Source organism: Natator depressus, chromosome 1 (assembly GCF_965152275.1).
Source record: "Natator depressus isolate rNatDep1 chromosome 1, rNatDep2.hap1, whole genome shotgun sequence".
In the NCBI taxonomy this organism is placed as follows: Eukaryota; Metazoa; Chordata; order Testudines; family Cheloniidae; genus Natator; species Natator depressus.
In genome coordinates this window covers 190,449,391-190,468,291 of record NC_134234.1, presented here as the reverse complement: position 1 = coordinate 190,468,291, position 18,901 = coordinate 190,449,391, and the positions used below count along the sequence as shown (strand labels likewise).

The 18,901-nt window shown below is 42.1% G+C and overlaps 1 protein-coding gene across 6 annotated transcripts in view; it reads right to left on the bottom strand.

Annotated features, from left to right (window-relative positions):
• Positions 1-18,533, bottom strand: part of HJURP (Holliday junction recognition protein) — a 41,427-nt gene extending 22,894 nt beyond the window's left edge. For 5 of the 6 annotated variants that reach the window (XM_074972734.1, XM_074972760.1, XM_074972752.1 and 2 more), the window contains exons 1-6: positions 18,400-18,527; positions 16,905-16,971; positions 15,397-15,461; positions 14,111-14,138; positions 4,543-4,598; positions 1,466-1,523 (exon numbers count right to left, since the gene is read on the bottom strand). In XM_074972734.1, coding sequence (XP_074828835.1) covers positions 1,466-1,523; positions 4,543-4,598; positions 14,111-14,138; positions 15,397-15,461; positions 16,905-16,971; positions 18,400-18,474 — 349 coding nt within the window. In that variant the 5' untranslated portion in view covers positions 18,475-18,527. Of the gene's footprint in view, positions 1-1,465; positions 1,524-4,542; positions 4,599-14,110; positions 14,139-15,396; positions 15,462-16,904; positions 16,972-18,399 lie in introns of all 6 variants that reach the window. The other variant, XM_074972770.1, reaches the window with a different exon arrangement.
• Positions 18,534-18,901: the final 368 nt, after the last annotated feature.

Sequence of the window (18,901 nt, the reverse complement as noted above, 5' to 3'; positions counted from 1 at the left end):
GTTTCTCAAATTGGGGGTCTTGACTCAAAAGGTTGTGCAGCGGGGATCGCAAGGTTATTTTACAGGGGAAGGGTGGCGCGGTTTTGCCACCCTTACTTCTGTGCTGCTGTCAGAGCTGGGTGGCCGGAGAGCGGCAGCTGGTGGCCAGGCGCCCAGTTCTGAAGGTGGTGCCCCACCAGCAGCAGCACAGAAGTAAGGATGGTAATACCATACCATGCCACCCTTACTTCTGCGCTGCTGCCTTCAGAGCTGGGTGGCCAGAGAGTGGCGGCTGCTGACTGAGGGCCCAGCTCTGTAGGCTGTAGCAGCTGTGCAACTCTGAAGGCAGCACCACCACCAGCAGCAATGCAGAAGTAAGGGTAGCAGTACCACAACCCTCCCTACAATAACCTTGCAACCCCCTCACCACACACAACTACTTTTTGGGTCAGGACCCTAAAATTACAACACTGTGAAATTTCAGATTTGAATAACTGAAATCATTAAATGTATGATTTTTAAAAACCTCTGACCATGAAATTGAAAAAAAAATGGACCGTGAATTTGGTCGGACCCTACTTATGGAGAAGTTTCATTTTCAATAATTATACCAAAGAGATTATGTACCAATTAATTAGACTGCTCAACTGTGATATGAGTTATAAGTAGAACATTACCAACCATTACCTTACTCAAAAGCACAAATCTTGCTCTTACAGATAGAAAAAAAATCTCATCTGAAATACACATGTTGTGTGATGTCATTCAGAACACAGCTATTTGAAGACAACAGTATTAATACAAGTGTCATGACCAACTAATAAGTCAGTCAGGAACACAAAACATTTTCAAAAGTTTGAAATGGAGACTGACAATCGTTGCAGGAGTCCTGGTCTCTCTTGCAGACACATCATGATGGCTCAGTTCAATGACTCACTTGCATGTCCACTAAAATTACTCCCCATGCCTTTCTGGTACAAACCTCTTAGGCACTATGGTGATACACACAAACCAACCGAACCAAAAAATAATAATAAACCACTCATTTCTATTTTGCAGTATGAGTTTTCATTCTTTCTCCCCCTTTTGATTTATAGAAATGGCAGACAGATGCAAACGAACCCATTTCATACTTAGAGAGACAAGGTGGGGGAGGTAATATCTTTTATTGGACCAACTTTGTTGGTGAGAGAGAGAGAGAGAGAGAGACAAGCTTTTGAGTTTACACAGAGCTCTTCTTGGATGCCATACCAGTCACTTCTGTGCTGGGGTCTAATCAAGGACACGAATATTGCACTGGTCAACACTATGGTCTCATATGGTCCCTAGTCAATACTTCAGCTACAACATATTAGGAGTGTAAAAAGCAGACACAGATTAACCCACCATTTTAATTATTTTGGAAAAATCACAACGAGCAGGACTTTCATGCATTTTAAATTAATAAATACTAATGGCAAGATTAATAACTTTTTTGAAATCTTACCTGTGTCAGCAACTTGAATCTCTTCATAGGAGTCTATAAAGGATTTCCTAGCAAGTTCCTTGAAATAAAAATACACATGAACAAAGTCACAAGAACTAGTAGCAGTTTAGCTCTAATAATCTGGACTACTCGAATTCCCTTCGCCATTAGTTCCACTGTTACTGCTGAAAGCCCAATTCTCTTGTGAAAATGACTATGTCAAAAAGGCATCTAAAACAAAACTGCTCCTAAAGCCTATTCTTGACTCTCAGCTGAATACTCAATTTTTTACCACTTTTTCCTCCTTTTATTCCCAGAGAGCCAACATAAAAGTGAGAGGAAGCTAGTGTGTACTCGGTTACACATTATAATATAACAGCTCAACAATGATACAGTGATGGGGATCAGATAGATTGGTTTAACAGCTAAAAGAATTTTAATTGCTGTATCTTTACTGTCCATAATCTATGAGCCAAAAAGAATCCAGTTTGCACTTCAGAATCCATGTTGAGTTTGTAGACCTGGCAATTAGGGGAAAAAACATATACTTATAAACTGAGTACATTTCATCTGGTGTCATGCAGAGCCACTAAATCTTCAACACCACAATGCTATTCTTGGAGTAGAATCAAGAGCAGAACCACCTAGTTTCAAAAGTAGTACCACACTTGAAGTTACTTAACTGTTATATGAAGGATGCCTTGCAAAATGGTCTTTACTTTACCAGCTGAGAAAAAAAAGTTTACTCTCTCATCCTCTATTATGAGACGGATACTGAAAAGAACAGAGATCTTATTTGCCTGTCAATTACAGTTCCTTGCCACAGGAGAACAGAAATTTGCAAGAGCGATTGACTTACTGTTACATTATAGAGAGAGTCAAATGAAGTTCTCTACTTCATCAAAAAAGGGACTGGTTATTTGCAACTGGTTTTCTTAAAATTATATTAATATTCCCCAGAATATGGGGGTTTGATCCTGCACCCAATGAAATAACTGGAGTCAATAGGGAAAAAAAAAGTCACAATGTTTGCAGATTAGGCTCTTAACAGTTTACTTAAAAGGTTTCAGTAGAGAAAATTTCAGAGTCAATATTTTTAGGAATTTTTTACATTCCAATGCAAAGGATACTCATAGAGACAAATAGCTAACCCTTTTTCTACATGTTTTCAATTGACATCTTGCAACGAGGTTCAAGAACTCTGGTAAAACAAATCTAAACAGTATTTTTCTATCTAATCCAAAAATGCACTTTGGACTGAAGACAACAGCAAAATGCAGACAGACAAAAAAACTTTCATGAACTTGAGACAAATAACTAGAAAAACAATGTCATTACTTAAAGGGCGCAACAAACCCAAGAAGCCTGCCATACTGAATTTCAGGTACTGTTTCACATTTGATCCTGAGAAGGAGCAAGCCCCAAAAGCAGCTAACCCTTAAAGAGCTTGTAGAGTTTACAATTGACACATTAAACATCAGTAAGGTTAAAAAAAACAAAAACAAACCTATCTTCAATTGAAAAACAAAACAAAACCCCATCTGTAGGTGTTAAAGCCCACAAGAAATAGCTCTTTCACTTCAGATTAATTTAAAACAGAGGCTGGGATTCAGCAAATGTTCATATATTCACAGCACAGGAGGGAGGAGATAATCACACGATGGACAAAGAGTTATAGAAGACATAATACAAAAGACTATTTCTATATGGCCTTCATATAAACAACATGCATTCCTTGATAAAAAGTGAAATAAAAATACAAGAGGAAAGAATATTGTAGTACACTTTAAAAACAGTAAGAACAGGCTTAAAAACCTCCCCCCCAACTTTAGAACAATGGTGACCAATACCAGGGTCCAAATATAATTTTCCAATATTGTTGAGAGCTATAACCAAAGGAAAAAAAAAATAATTGCTCTGTGGACCATACTGCTCACTGGCTTTCCAGCTTCACCCAACCCATAAAAGCCTCTAGACCCAGATGACTTAAGCTTAGCAGGATTCATTTTAAATCAGCAGTCATTAGTGTAAACTGATGCCACCTGACACACAGAAATGGATGAACAACATATCTATCCATTGCAGTTAGCAAATGAAGTCTCCCCCACACCTTATGTGCACAGGGTCCAGTATCCCAGCCTTGCAGGAAGCTCTCTGTTACAGTCCCACTCACTCATTCACCAGTTGGGAATGTGGGGGCCATTCCTGGGGAGAAGCTGTTCAGCAGCAGGGTGGCCTCCTTGCAGCCACGAGCCAGCTCTCCTTCTCGTGGTCTTGGGGATCTCTGCGCAATCCCCACCAAGACCACAGCCTTCCCTGCAACTTGTGCCTGTAGTGTCATTGGCCCTGCAGCTGTGCAGGGAGCCTCCTGCTATCTTTCTGTTAAGCTGTGAAAATGTACTAAAAAACTTGAGGTCCAATTACATCAGGGTTAGACAACTAAGCAGTACAGTTTAGTTGAACTTCTGTATGATCTGGGGTGCACCAAATGCAAGGGCATATTAGATCCAGGTTTGACATGGTCTGAACTCTGTTGCACCAAGTAATGCAATTAGAAACTATTGTGCCTCAGCGCACATAAAATGAGGCCTCAAACTCATCTTGTAGATGGGGGATACAGCTGATAAGGGTATGGTGAGGCACAAAACCCATAACAACTGCAGGCCACCTCCAGTTGCTCCATTGCTTTAAAGATAGAAAATGTAAATTAGATGATCTCAATAACTATGAGAATAAATTTTGTTTCAAACCATGCACATACTAACAGTAATAGCTCTTCTAAAAGGATGCAACTGGCCATAAAGGAGGCATGTGCATTCAACAGCTAGGGAACTATATGGGCAATTCTTGAAGGAGATGCACTGCTGCAATACCGTAGTAAACAAGGAAGAAAAATTCCTCATTTTTTCAAAAAGATTGTATCTGTATTAGACAGCATGGTAATTTAATTCAATAATTCACACACTTATTTTAAATTAGGCTATCATAAAAATCATACAGAATCCTGCATGAAGAAAAACATAGTAATTATATTTACAGAGTCATACATTCATATCTAACACATTCACATTTGCCAGAAAACCTTATGGTGTCCATACCTGATGTACTTTTAAATCTTCATCTTCAAAATCAGAGATCCATTGCTTTCGTGATTCTTAATTAGAAAGTTTGAAAAAAGAAATCTATGTTAGAATGCGACATATTGCAAACAAGTGTTACATTTGCATCCAAAAACTGATTTAACTAATTCCTCATTTAGACAAATATTTATGATTAAAGTATTTTCTAAATAAGTAAACTCCGGAAAGGTTTAACAAATTCAGAACACAGACAAAGAAATGAAAGAAAGGAAGAAAGAGAGAGAGAGTCAGATTTTCACCCAACATAAATTGGCACAGTATCACAGAAGTCAATGAAGCTATGTTCATTAGATCAGCTACAGATCTCACCCAGTGCTTTTAGACAGATACTCAAAAGCCTCCCTAGTAGACAACCACAAACTATTTGTAAAACACCGCTAATCTCTAGGGACCCAATCTTACAATACTTAAGCAACTGTCTAACTTTCTTTATGTGGGTACTTCTATTAACCTCATTGGGACTACACGTAAGTCAAGTTATACACACACACACACACACTTAAGTGTTTGCAGGATCAGAGCCTATTTCTCTACAGTACAGGTAATATTCACCTTTAAAATATACAAGTTGCCCAAAACCAGTTATTAACATTCTTAAATGTTAGGGGGAGAAATTTTCAGGGGAACAAGTATAGTTGGGTGCCAAACTTCCTTTTGTACCTCTAGAAGTCATCCCTCTACTTCTGGACTTTTCCATATTCCCCTCTAGCTATGAAGCTTTTCCATAAGCATTGGTTCCTGGACATTTTTACTCAACTTTTTAAAGTTGTACACATGAAAAAAATCACGCTGTAGATACTGGAAATTACATTCAAAGCACAAGACTTTCTCTTTTAAACAAAAAGATTTACAAGCTTTACACTACAGTCATTAATTTACTCTTTTAGGTAGATAAATATTTATACTACTTATAACTAATAATTACTGATTACGAGTTGCAAATACTATTAAAACCATTTATAATGTTCTAATGAGATGCAGCACACCTTCTTCTGTGTTCTTTGCGTGGATTATTTATATAGTGCCTAAAAATGTGCTAGAAAACAAGGAAGGAGACGATTTAGAGCTAATTTTTTTTATTAATATATAAGGAAAAATAGAGTATCATAAATATACATTTGTCTAGTTTCAAGTACCCTTTTTATTTTGCCTGCTCCAGATACCTGCCTCAAACACAGCACTGCATTAAATGAACACTATTTACACAAAATAATTCTGCTGGTGTTCCCAGATCCGAGCCTTCCTGCACTACTTCACCAATACCATCTTGCAACTGTCAGATGTGCCATGACTGAACCAGGGAGCAACACCTCCACGTGCACACATCAGTTTGAGCTGCTATACCAGGGGTGGGCAAAGTTTTTGGCCCGAGGGCCACATCGGGGTGTGAAACTGTATGGAGGACCAGGTAGGGAAGGCCGTGCCCCCCCAGTAGCCTGGCCCCCACCCCCTATTCACCCTGTCCCACTTCCTGTCCCCTTCCGGGACCCCCCACCCCAAACCGCCCCCACCAGGATCCCAACCCCTATCCAACCCCTCCTGCTCCCTGTACCCTCCCTGTCTCGACCTATCTACACCCCCACCCCCTGACAGGCCCCCCGGGACTCCCACACCCTATCCAACCCCCGCTGTTCCCTGATCCCTGACCGCTCCAGAACCTCTGCCCCTGGGACGCCCCGCCCCTAACCGCCCCCTACTTCCTGTTTGTTCCCCGGGACCTGCTACCCAATCCACCCGCCGCCGCCATGCGCTGCCACCACCACCCCCTTACATTCTGCTCAGAGCAGCAGGAGCTTGCAGCCCCACTGCTGGCGAGGCTGTGGGGGAGGGACCGGGGCTAGCCTCCCTGGCCAGGAGCTCAGGGGCCAGGCAGGACGGTCCCGCGGGCCAGATGTGGCTCGTGGGCCGTAGTTTGCCCACCTCTGTGCTATACCTTTCCCGCTTGCTCCCTGAAGTGACACCAGAAAGCGGATATCCTCTGCCTACATTTCCTGGTACTGTCTTTGAGAGTCACGAGAGAAGAGAAAGAGGGGAGGCAGTTTTCTGTGTATTTTGAAGGGATATCAGGGAGGTTTGGGTTTTTTTCCACCTGCTACTTCAGGAGCTGCTTTATGTACTTCATATCTTTCTGGTATATTTTGGGCAGCCCATCTTAGAACAGTTTCTTCCTTTACAAATTGTGCTTCCCCTCCTTGGCTTAAGGGGGAACTTGTCTCCATCCCTATATTTTAATTTTTTTTTCCCCCCACAAGAAGCAAGACAAATGTAAAGACCATAACAGCATCTGTTGTTATAAAAAGAGTCTAAAACATGTTCCATGCTTTTTTCTCCTTTAAGAATCCAGTGAAAGATTGTACTTTGTGCTTCAGTCCTCACCATCTTCTCCCTTAGCTTATTAGTGCACCAGAAGTACTCAGTCTGACTGATTAAAAAAAACAATCAAATTTCCTTAAAACCGGTGATTACATCTGATGCCAACTTTATTTAATTTGTATTTACAGCTGCGAATACTTTTGAAGGGTAATTTGATTCTTGATGCTAAACTAGATACTGTCCTTAATAAAATGTCTCAGATGGAAAACTGATTTGAAGTAGTTGAGAAGAAACCTGAAAATATGAAGAAAATGCCTTTGGTTCTGGAAACAGAACTAAATAGGCATCTTAAACAAGGATAACTCCTTGTTATATTGGAAAACAGGATCTAGTTTCTCAGTAGTAGTACAGCCTCTAATATCTATACATGGGACATGCTTTTGATGTGCACCAGAGGCAGGGGAAAAAGAGTAATTAACTCAGTCTGATATTACACTATTAGCAAGAATTTGATTCTCCTCTCTAGAACGAAGGATACCTAATAAAAGTTCTGTACCTAAATCTTCCTAATCTGCTGGTACTAAAACTGTAGTGCTTATGTCTTCTCATGACAGAGCGCATGTGATGCAACTGGTCTGCAAAACATGGAAACATTATGTATAATAAAAATATATGTATAACCAAATAGTCTAAAGCTACCCATCCATGTCTGACGTGGAAAAAAAAAAGTTCCTGCTGAAGGCAAAATTTGTTGCTTTTGCTTTAACTCAGAGGTGGGCAAACTATGGCCCACGGGCCGGACCGTCCTGCCCGGCCCTTGAGCTCCCGGACAGGGATGCTAGCCCCCAGCCTCTCCCCTGCTGTCCCCCCACTCCTGCACAGACTCAGCTCACCATGCCGCCAGTGCTCTGGGTGGCAGGGCTGCGAGCTCCTGCTGGGCAGTGCGACTGTGAGAGCCACTGGCCTGCCCCGGTGCTCTAGACTGTGAGGTGGTGTGGTTGGCTCCGGCCGGGAGGCATGGCTGCCAGTCCTGGTACTCTGAGTAGCATGGTAATGGGGCAGGGAGCAGGAGGGCTGGATAGGCGTGAGTGTCCCGGGGGGGCCTATCAGGGGGCTGGGGTGTGGATAGGGGTCAGGGCAGTCAGGGGACGGGGAGGGTTGAATAGGGGGTGGTGTCCGGGGACAAGGAGCAGGCGGGGTTGGATGGGTCAGGGGTTCTGAGGGAGGCAGTCAGGGGGCGGGAAATGGGAGGGGGCAGATAGGCGGCCAGGGCCAGGCTGTTTGGGGAGGCACAGCCTTCCCTACCCAGCCCTCCATACAGTTTCGGAACCCCAATGGGCCCTCAGGCCTAAAAGTTTGCCCACCCCTGCTTAACTGCTTCAAGTCTGTTCCTAGATAAACTGACGTTAGTCAAAGATCAAAGTGTTATTTATTTTTATTATGATAGGGAAAAACCTTTTGGCTTCTTAAATTAGGCATATGGGGATCCTGCAAATATTTGTTCATTTGTTCAGTGCTCAATTTTACAGATACAAGTATTCGCACTGAAGTCAATGGGACAAATTTCATGCCTAGCAGTTTGCACGACGAAGCCTTCGAGAAATGCATATGGAATTATAAGGGGAGGAGGACCAAACAAGACTATGATGGGATTACTCGCATGCATAAAGTTAAGCACGTGAGTTTATGCTGTTTGCAGGATCAGGGCCTTAGCTTGTAAGCTCTTAGGATCACAGGGATCCATCTTGCTCAGTTTGTGAACACGACGTACATCTACAGTGCATTGAAAATATCTTTTAGCAATATATTTTATTTTTAAAATGCTGATTCAGGGTTACATTACTCCCAACTTAACTGTGCTACTGAGAAGCAACAAGAGTAGTCATATCAAACAAATTTCTGCTTTTGTCCCTAGAGAGCAAAATCTATTAAACATCACAGAGGGATTTTTTTTGTTTGTTTGAAACTGGAACAAACATCCCCTTTATTTAGGTAAGGAAAAATTTGGACTGTATGTTAAACACCACAGAAATATCATTCTGCCAGGAGTTTAACACATTTCTTCCTTAGTCCTCCTACCCCCACTGTACACTTTGTATTCTGTGTTGAAATTGAAATTAATATATTTGAAAACGTAAAAACATCCAAAAATATTTAAGTAAATGGCATTCTATTATTAACAGTGCGATTAATTACGATTATTTTTTTCCAACTACTGATGCTTGTCTTTGCAACCTGAATGTTCTTTGAACATAGTGGTGGTTTTGGTTTGGTTTTTCTTTGTTAATATATTGTTAGACTGGGTTAAAGGTGGACTCTTGGATAGGGAATGAATGTAGATAGCACAACAAAAGGATGTTAGGACCAACTATCTTTTAGGGGGTTCAGCTGATGTAATTACATTCAAATGATAGGGGAAGAGAGTTAAAAAAGTGTATTGTTTATATGGGTCAGGTGTGAGCACAAGAGCAGTATTCATAAATCAAATGGCGTAATAGAAATTCTCCCCGAAAAAAGGTTTCTAGTATATGTTAACTGTAGGCTTTCTCCAAAGGCCACTGAAGTCATATGATCACACCTCTTAACTTTCTAATTTATAATAGTATGTGTATATGCTGACAGGGGCGGGGGGAGAATGGTAATTAAAACATATTCTTAGGTAGTGGAATGAAATTGAGACAGTGGAACAGCTTGCAATGGAGACTTCAAAAGACAGCGTTTGATGTCTCTGCACTGGGAAGTCTTTGCATTAAGCTCCGGATTTGACCCTAGCCCTGCTATGTGCTAATGGCATTGAAATTAATGCCAAAGAAATGTATTTGTTCGGTTGGGGGTGGGGTTGTTTTGTTTTTTAGTTCTAAAGGCTTGATTTGAACTACTTTTAAATCTCATCATCTTTATTGTATGCAAGGCCATGTAGAAGAAAAAACGCTTCACACCTTCTGTACCCCCCTCCCCCCCTTTTTTGAACTTAGTTATGCTAGTCTTAAGTCCTCCTAAGCAAGAAATACTTTACACTTGTTACCAAAAATGGATGGACAGCATGGATGTTTCTCTGCTTTTGTTCTGAGGCAAAAAAATAAATTTTCCAGTTTTTCTTTTTGTTTATGTATTTGTATTAGGCCTGTCAAGTGATTAAAAAAATTAATTGTGATTAATTGTACGATTAAAAAAAAAGCAATTGCATGACTAATCGCACTGTTAAATAACAGAATACCATTTATTTAAAGATTTTTGGATGTTTTTTACATTTTCAAATGTATTAATTTCAATTTCAACACAGAATACTACACATTTCCCCTCCCCCTCACCAAGTTTGACCCCTTCTGCCTTATCCCCTCCAAACTGGCTATTCCAGCCCTGTCTCTTCCCCACCTGTGGCTCCTTGTTCCAGGCCCTTTCTCCTTGCCTATCCAGTCCAAGTCTCCACCCCTCAGGGTTCACATCCTAGTCCCACTCTTCTTGCCCAATCACCGTCCTAGTCACCCTCCTCAGGCTCCTCATACAATCTAAATCTCTCTTCCCACCACACCCCTATGCTCTTCCCCCACTGTTTCTTAGTGACTGTCTCCTAGACCAACCTGTCCCAGTGTCCCCACTCCCCTTCAGCTTCTCATCCAATCTCAGTGACCCCATCCGCACCACCAACCAGTTCCCAGAAGCCCATCCCCCACCACCTCCCAGTCTTAATCTCCATGCCCAATCAGTCCCAGTCTCCATTACCCCCGCTATCCTCAATCCCAGCTTCTCTCCCTCACTCCCTCTAGTCCCAGTTTTACCAAACAATTTGTCCCAATTTACTCCTTACCTTCCCCCCTGTACAGCTTTTGTTCTCTCTGCATTCAAATCAGACTGCTTCCTCCTCCATGCTGTCTGGGTGCTAACTGGGGGGACGGGTCCCTATGAGCACAGGAGAGACAAGCTTCCTGCTCTGATTTTCAGTGTCCAGCAGCACCTAGGCCCAGAGCAGCCATTAGAGGGAGTACCCTGCTTAGCCTGCATAGCCCTGGGCTGGAACATGCTCAGTCACTCTGTAAGGATGACTAGGGCCCAACCAAAGTCATGGCCATGAAAAACACTTCACGGACTGTGAAATCGGGTCTCCCCCATGAAATCTGGTCTTTTGTGTGCTTTTACCCTATACCGTACAAATTCACAGGGAGACCAGCGTTTCTCTATTGGGGTCCCCAATGAGTTGCGGAGTGGGGTGGCGGTGTCACAGTATTGCCACCCTTACTTCTGTGCTGTCTTCAGAGCTGAGCGTCCAGAGAGCGGTGACTGTTGGCCAGGGGCCCAGCTCTGAAGGCAGCACCCTGCCAGCAGCAGCACAGAAGTTAGGGTGGCAAGACCATACCATGCCTTCCTTACTTCTGCGCTGCTGCTGGTGGTGGCTCTGCCTTCAGCACTGGGCTCCCGGCCAGCCACCACCACTCTCCGTCCGCCCAGTTCTGACAGCAGTGCCACCGCCACAGCAGTGCAGAAGTAAGGGTAACTGTATCACAACTCCCCCACCCCCAACTCCTTTTTGGGTCAGGATCCCTACAAATACAACACCGTGAAATTTCAGAATTAAATAGCTGAAATCGTGAAATTTACGATTTTTAAAATCCTATGACCATGAAATTGACCAAAATGGACCATGAATTTGGTAGGGCCTTCAAGGATGACAAATGCACATTCCTGTCACTTACAGTAGTCTTGAGGAGATGGAGAATGTTTAGTCACTCTGTGGGGACTGGTACCTGTGCTAGGAGCTGAGAGAGGCTCAAACACGCTCAGTGAGCATGGAATCTTCTGGGATTTTAGCTGCTAATATCAAACTACTGAGCATGTGAGAGTTGCTAATTTTCCAAAGGCTTATAACTTGACCAAATGTAGTTAGATTTTCACAAGGATGGCAAATCCACAACCCTAGCAAAAAAACCCATCCTCTCCAGCCCAATTTCAAGTCCCTGCTCCAAAGCCTGAAGGCGCTAGAGCTTTTCAAAGAACAGGTCACCAGAATATAATGGGGTAAAAAACCCTTATTTTAACCTAGACTGGTTCAGCCATTTTTGAGAATAATTCGGCTGAAATTTTCCAAAACTCAGCCTGAGGCAAACATCCAGCATGGAAAATTTCAGCTTGAAAGATTTGGTTGCTAGAAGTAACTGAAAACAGAGTCTTATAATAGGAAGTGTTGAGCAATCTTAATAGGCAATGATACCAACCACACCTACCGGGTAAGCACTCATCTCAAGCTTTTTTTAAATCCACATTTCAGAACCTTTTGGAGCATTCATCTGACTTCCCTTCACTAACAATTTGCACTTTGAAGAGTTCAGATTTAAAAGCAGGACTTTTAAAAAATATCCCATAGTAAAAATGTATATGATAATTAGGGCTGTAGATTAATCGCAGTTAACTCACACGATTAACTCAAAAAAATTAATCGCAGTTTTAATCGCATTGTTAAACAATAGAATACCAATTGAAATTTACTAAATATTTTGGATGTTTTACTACATTTTCATATATAGTATTCTGTGTTGTAATTGAAATCGAAGTGTATATTATTTTTATTATAAATATTTGCACTGTAAAAATGATAAACATTGTATTTTTCAATTCACCTCATAGAAATACCATAGTGCAATCTCTGTGAAAGCGCAACTTACAAATGTAGATTTTTGTTGTTGTTCCGTAACTGCACGCAAAAGCAAAACAATGTAAAACCTTAGAGCCTACAAGTCCCACCCAGTCTACTTCTTGCTCAACCAATCGCTAAGACAAAGAAGTCTGTTTACATTTACAGGAGATAATGGGGCCCTCTTCTTATTTACAAGGTCACCCAGAAAGTGAGAAAAGGCATTTGCATGGCACTTTTCTAGCTGGCATTGCAAGGTATTTACGTGCCAGATATGCTAAACATTCTTATACCCCTTCATGCTTCGGCCACCATTCCAGAGGACATGCTTCCATGATGATGCTCGTTAAAAAAAAATAACGCATTAATTTAATTTGTGACTGAACTCCTTGTGGGAGAACTGTATGTACCCTGCTCTGTTTTACCCATATTCTGCCATATATTTCATGTTATGGGAGTCTCGTATGATGACCCAGCACATGTTGATCATTTTAAGAACACTTTCTCTGCAGATTTGACAAAACGCAAAGAAGGTACCAATGCTGCAGCTATCTTTAGAAATCTCACACTCGACCCAAGGTTTAAGAATCTGAAGTGCTTTCCAAAATCTGAGCAGGACGATGTGTGGAGCATGCTTTCAGAGAGCAACATTTCAATGCAGAAACTACAGAATCCGAACTATCGAAAAAGAAAAATCAACCTTCCTCCGGTGGCATCTGACTCAGATAATGAAAGTGAACATGCATCGGTCTGCACTGCTCTGGATTGTTATCAAGCAGAACCCGTCATCAGCATGGACGCATGACCCCTGAAATGGTGGTTGAAGCATGAAGGGACAGATGAATCTTTAGCGTATCTGGCATGTAAATGTTGCCAGCTACAACAGAGCCATGAGAATGCCTGTTCTCACTTTTAGGTGACATTGTAAACAAGCAGTGGGCAGCATTATCTTCTGCAAATGTAAACAAACTTATTTGTCTGAGCAATTGGCTGAACAAGAAGTAGGAATGGGTGGACTTGCAGGCTTTAAAATTTTACACTGTTTTATTTTTGAATGCAGCTTTTTTATACATAATTCTATATTTGTAGATTCAACTTTCATGATTAAGAGATTGCACTACAGTACTTGTATTACGTGAATTGAAAAATACTATTTCTTATTTTTACAATGTAAATACTTGTAATCAAAAACATACAGTGAGCACTGTACACTTTGTAGTGTTGTAATTGAAATCAGTGTATTTGAAAATGTAGCAAAAAAATCCAAAAATATTTAAATAAATGGTGTTCTATTATTAACAGCGCAATTAATTGAGATTAATTTTTTTAATCGCTTGACAGTCCTAATGATAATCTTAAAAAAAAAATCACGCTTTTTATAAAGGCATACTAACATGTCCAGTAGTGCCACTGTAAAAATATTTTCTGGGGTTGAAGATATCCGAGGTCTTTAGTCTTATACTGCCTAGCATATTAAAAGCAAATGTATATTTCTAAAACAACACATACAGTGATATGGCATTTTTATTTTGCTTTAGAAGAGATTAAATATAGTACATGCTGAAATATGTAAAACTTTTCCTTTACCTGTGATTTTTTGACATTGTGTGGCCCTCTGCAATTAAAAACAAAAAAGAGAAGAGTCAGAACAATCTTAGAACAGTGTAAGTTATTTTGCAAGACACTTATTTACTTTGCTTATTTATTTATAAGGGCCCTGATTCTGTAAAGTACTATTCAACCTCAATTCCCAACAGCTTTTGGTTGCAGTCTAAGAGGTTATTAACCTACAAAGCACTGAATATCCCTAGGATCATCTTACCTGAAGCACCACCTTGCTTTCTCACACCATACTGCTACTGTTGAAATCAAAGACACACAAACTGCAGATACCTTGGTATATGAGAGAGCGAAGGAGAGAGCATTCTCCTTTGGGTCCCCTCGAGACTAAAAATTCACTCTTCTTTCCTTTAATCTGCCCAGTTCAAAAAAATCCAGATTTGTTGACCTTCAAGACACTCCACACAGCCCACCTTTTAGATCAGGCATTTGGGAGAAGACTGAAGGTTTGGTTTCTTACGAACGTTTGTAATATACATTTGCTGAGGAGGCCAATATTTGTTTTTTGGAGTGACGCAGGAAGAGAGGGAAAAAGGAAACACATAAAATATAATTTCCACAATAAGGGAGGAAGAGAATTGAGCTTGGCATGCGCACACTTACGCTATATGTCTACGTGAGACATCTTACAGCAGCAGAGCTATACTGATGCAGCTGCACCGCTGTAAGATTTCGTGTAGCTGCTCTAGGCCGGTGGGAGAGAGTTCTCTCATCGGCATAATTAAACCATGTCCAATGAGCGGCAGTAGCTATGTCAGCGGGAGAAGTTCTCCCACCAACATAGTGCTGTGCACGCTACCACTTATGCCAGCGAAACTTATGTCACTCAAGGTGTTTTTTCACACTCCTGAACGACATAAGTTTTGCAGACGTAAGTGGTAGTATAGACTTGGCCTTAGACACAACTCAGATTGCTAAAACATTGTCATTACTTTAGTTCAATCTCTACAAAACAATGCATGTAAATAATAGTAGAGGTGGGACCATTGGAGGCCCCAGGGCAGAACTTAGCCAACCGCTGTCATTTTACCTCAAGTATATTTTAAAGTCAACAGTGATATGCTGAAGAGGTACAAGGGTATTGTTAAAAGACCTTCAAGCTGTATTCTCTCAGCAATATTTTTTTTGGCCGCTGAGCTTATCAGCGCTATGAAATGGAGAACTATTTCTCTTTGATTGTATCCCACAAATGTTCTTTGGAACAGCAAGGTTAAATTAAGGAAATCATACCATGCAAGAGAGTTATTAAATACCTTATGTAGTTTTTTCTTCCATTCATTAATGTTTTTTTCTGACATATCACCCCATAGCTGTGGTCCTAGATATAACAAAACAGAAACTACAACAAACATTTTGCATGCATTATAGTATATGTCTATGTTGAATAACCTCTCTGTATTTAGGGAGTGTGTTAGGCAGTGAAAATGTCATCAAAACCAAACTACACCTGCAGGGCATTTACGCTGTGTGTTGGCCAGCAATTTATATGAAAATGACTTCTTTAATGCAGTTCTATGTTTGAGATAAAATTGAATAAAGTCCATAAATTCAAAGTTAGTTTCCTTAATGACATAATTCAGCTCCATTGCATGTTATGGCCCTGAACCTACAAAGACCTAAGCAAGCAGCTAACTTTGTATGTGAGTAGACCCATTAAATGCACCAAGCCTATGTGGAGTGTACAGCAGTTCACATGTGTAAGTCTTTGCAGTAATAGGACCTATACGTAGTGTTTCATATAAGGTGTAAATAGATGTTACAAAAACCAGACATATTACACCAGACACAGCATTGCAAATTCACACATTCCAAGCGGCAAAAATGCAAACACACAAAAAAATCCAACCCTAATCCTTAACTCCTGAAAATATATTTAATTATATTAAGATTGTAAAAGCCTTTAAAAACACAGCCTAAATTCTGGACCTAGGACTACATAATAGTTGGTATTTTTGTAGCATTTTACATATGCCTACAATAGTTAAGTTAACCCTGGTAAGGCACTTAGGTATCCATCCTCATCTGACAGGTAGGAAGCTATAGCAGAGCAGTTCTTGGCTCCAAGTAACATATTCAAACCATTAGACCACATTGCCTATTACATTGCAGACCATATGATATTTTAGACAGATCTCAGCCTTTTGTGTTCGAATCTCCTCAGATACATGCAACCCTTCTGATGGATGACAACTTTTATGAAACCTTGGAAAAACATGACTTCCCCCAATCTCAGTACAGTAACAAAATTAATCATGTGCTCTCACAGTGAAGAAAAAGTCTTCTTAAGATAACAATCTATTCCATCCAATGAGATGCTGCAAAACATTCACATCACAACAGCTTTTACATAACAGCTTCTGAGTTCTCCCCTTCATTCTCTTTTCTCACTTACGTTCTTTCCTTTAAACTCCTCTTCTACCCTAATGTTTGTTCCTTACAACTGACTATAGTAGAGCCCCAATACCTTTTTTTGTCTAAATAATGACTAAAATTGTAACTTGCTTTTACTCTTCACTTATTGCTACATATGGACATAGACCCAGAGCCTGTAAAAATTATCCATGCGTTGCATTTTACATACGGCTTCACTGGGACTACTCCCATGGGTAAACTACAGCAGATACTTAAGTTTTTTTTAGGATCTGGGCCACAGAGTGAATTATTTTTGCCAGACATTATCCAGTCCTATTTGTGTAAATCTGTACACTGTAGTAGGTCTGAAAAAAAAAATGAAAACACCTTTATTTTAAGGAATTCTTACCAATGGGTGTATCATAAGTCAATGATTCCATAGAGACAAGTATATCATCTTCAAAGGGATAATTGTACTATTTAAAAAAAAAAGACCATTTTAACAGTTAGAAATGATTGGTTAAATATTTAATAGCAGAGGTTTTACATAAAGTTCAACGATTTTCATAAGCTTGGTTTAAACTGAAAAACACACACACACACAGACTTTTACTTTCAAATATTTTAAAGTCTGCAATCTGACAATACCCTCTTTTACATGAGATGAAATACGTTTTTAAAGGATAGAAATACTGCTGTCCCAGGGCATAAACCGAACACTAACTGAAAGGTGTTGAGAGGTAAATGTGCACCATGGACAAGATATCCCGTAACTGTCCCTTACGGGGCTTCTTCCACTTTCCTCTGATGTAACTGGTTTTGGCCACTGATAGACTGGGAATCTGATTAGAGGGACGGCTGGTCTGATCCCGTAAGGCAATACAGTCTAGAGGGGACTGGCAAGATGAGAAAGAGGCATTTACCACCATCACTGTCTAAACACGATCACCAAAACAAATACACCGCATACGTATTTTTAAAGTTTATAGATAAACATGTTTCAGAGTAACAGCCGTGTTAGTCTGTATTCGTAAAAAGAAAAAAGAAAAGGAGTACTTGTGGCACCTTAGAGACTAACCAGTTTATTTGAGCATGAGCTTTCGTGAGCTACAGCTCGCTGCATCCGATGAAGTGAGCTGTAGCTCACGAAAGCTCATGCTCAAATAAACTGGTTAGTCTCTAAGGTGCCACAAGTACTCCTTTTCTTTTTTCTTTTTAGATAAACATGGAGACCAAACAAAAATACTTGGGGAACTTCCGTCTCCCGGGCGCTGGAGCCACCCCCTTCCCGGGCTGCAGCGTGGGCGCGGCAGTAACTGGCTTGTGACCGGCCACGTCGCTGCCGCACACGACGCCCCCGGAACGGAGCCACAAGCTTCCGAACACTAACTCCCGAACGCAGACTCCGAGCCCGGAGTAAAAGGCCCCCGATGTCCCCGGGCGGGGGCGCCCGGGCGCTCCCGAGACGTCGCGCCGCTGGGGGCGCAGCAGCGCCTTTGCAAAGTGACCCCAGTCCCGGGCTGTTGAAGTGACGGGCGACAGCTGGGCGACAGCTCACGTCGCGCACCGTCCGCGCGGGAAAGTGGCGCCTGAAAGGTCTGAGGCGAGTGAGCGCCCGGCCCGCCAAGCGCCGCCAGCCCGGGTTGCTGGTTGCGGTTGCAGGGAGGGCAGCGGGGCCTCCGGACTGTGCCCACGCGGGGAGCCACGTCAGCGGCCGGGCCGCCCTGAGCAGCCACGGGCGGCGCGTCGGAGCCCTGCGACCCCCGCGCGAGCTGCGCGTAGCGCTGCCCGGGGGCCTGGGCCGCGCGACTCCCGGCCGGGCCGTTACCGGAGCCGGGGGGCGGGGTCACCCCGGCATAACGACCGGGGGGGGTACGGTGACGAAGCCCCGCCCCCAGCCTCACCTTCTCGATGATCCGCTGCAGGGAGTCCACGAAGCGCGCGTTGCTGCGGCGCAGCCTCTCTTCCAGCTCCTCCATGGCGGGACGCCCCCGCCCCGCTCCCCCGGTGTGTATTCGTGACCCCCTCTCGCCGATTCAAACTTCGCGCCGCCTTCCGCAGCCCCTGACAATCCGATTGGAGGTGGGCCGTGTCACTTTATTCGGAACAGCCACTCAGTGTTCCCAGTTCCTTTCGATTGGCTATCGTGTTCGGAATGCCTGCCCTTTTTCTTATTTTGTCCCGCCCATCTCCTTTTCAGAGCTTTCTAATTGGACGCTGGGCTCGGAAAGGCTGAGGATTGGGAAAAAGGTCTCTATTCTACCTAGGAACACCGGCCCATCGTTAGCTCCTATTGGAGGCAGCATTCGGGTGGCCTCCTATTGGTCACTGCGACCCTGAATTTTTTTTTTTTTTTTTTAAACTCTAGGGCTTCCTGGAACCAGGAAGAGAAAGTGCTGGAGAGAA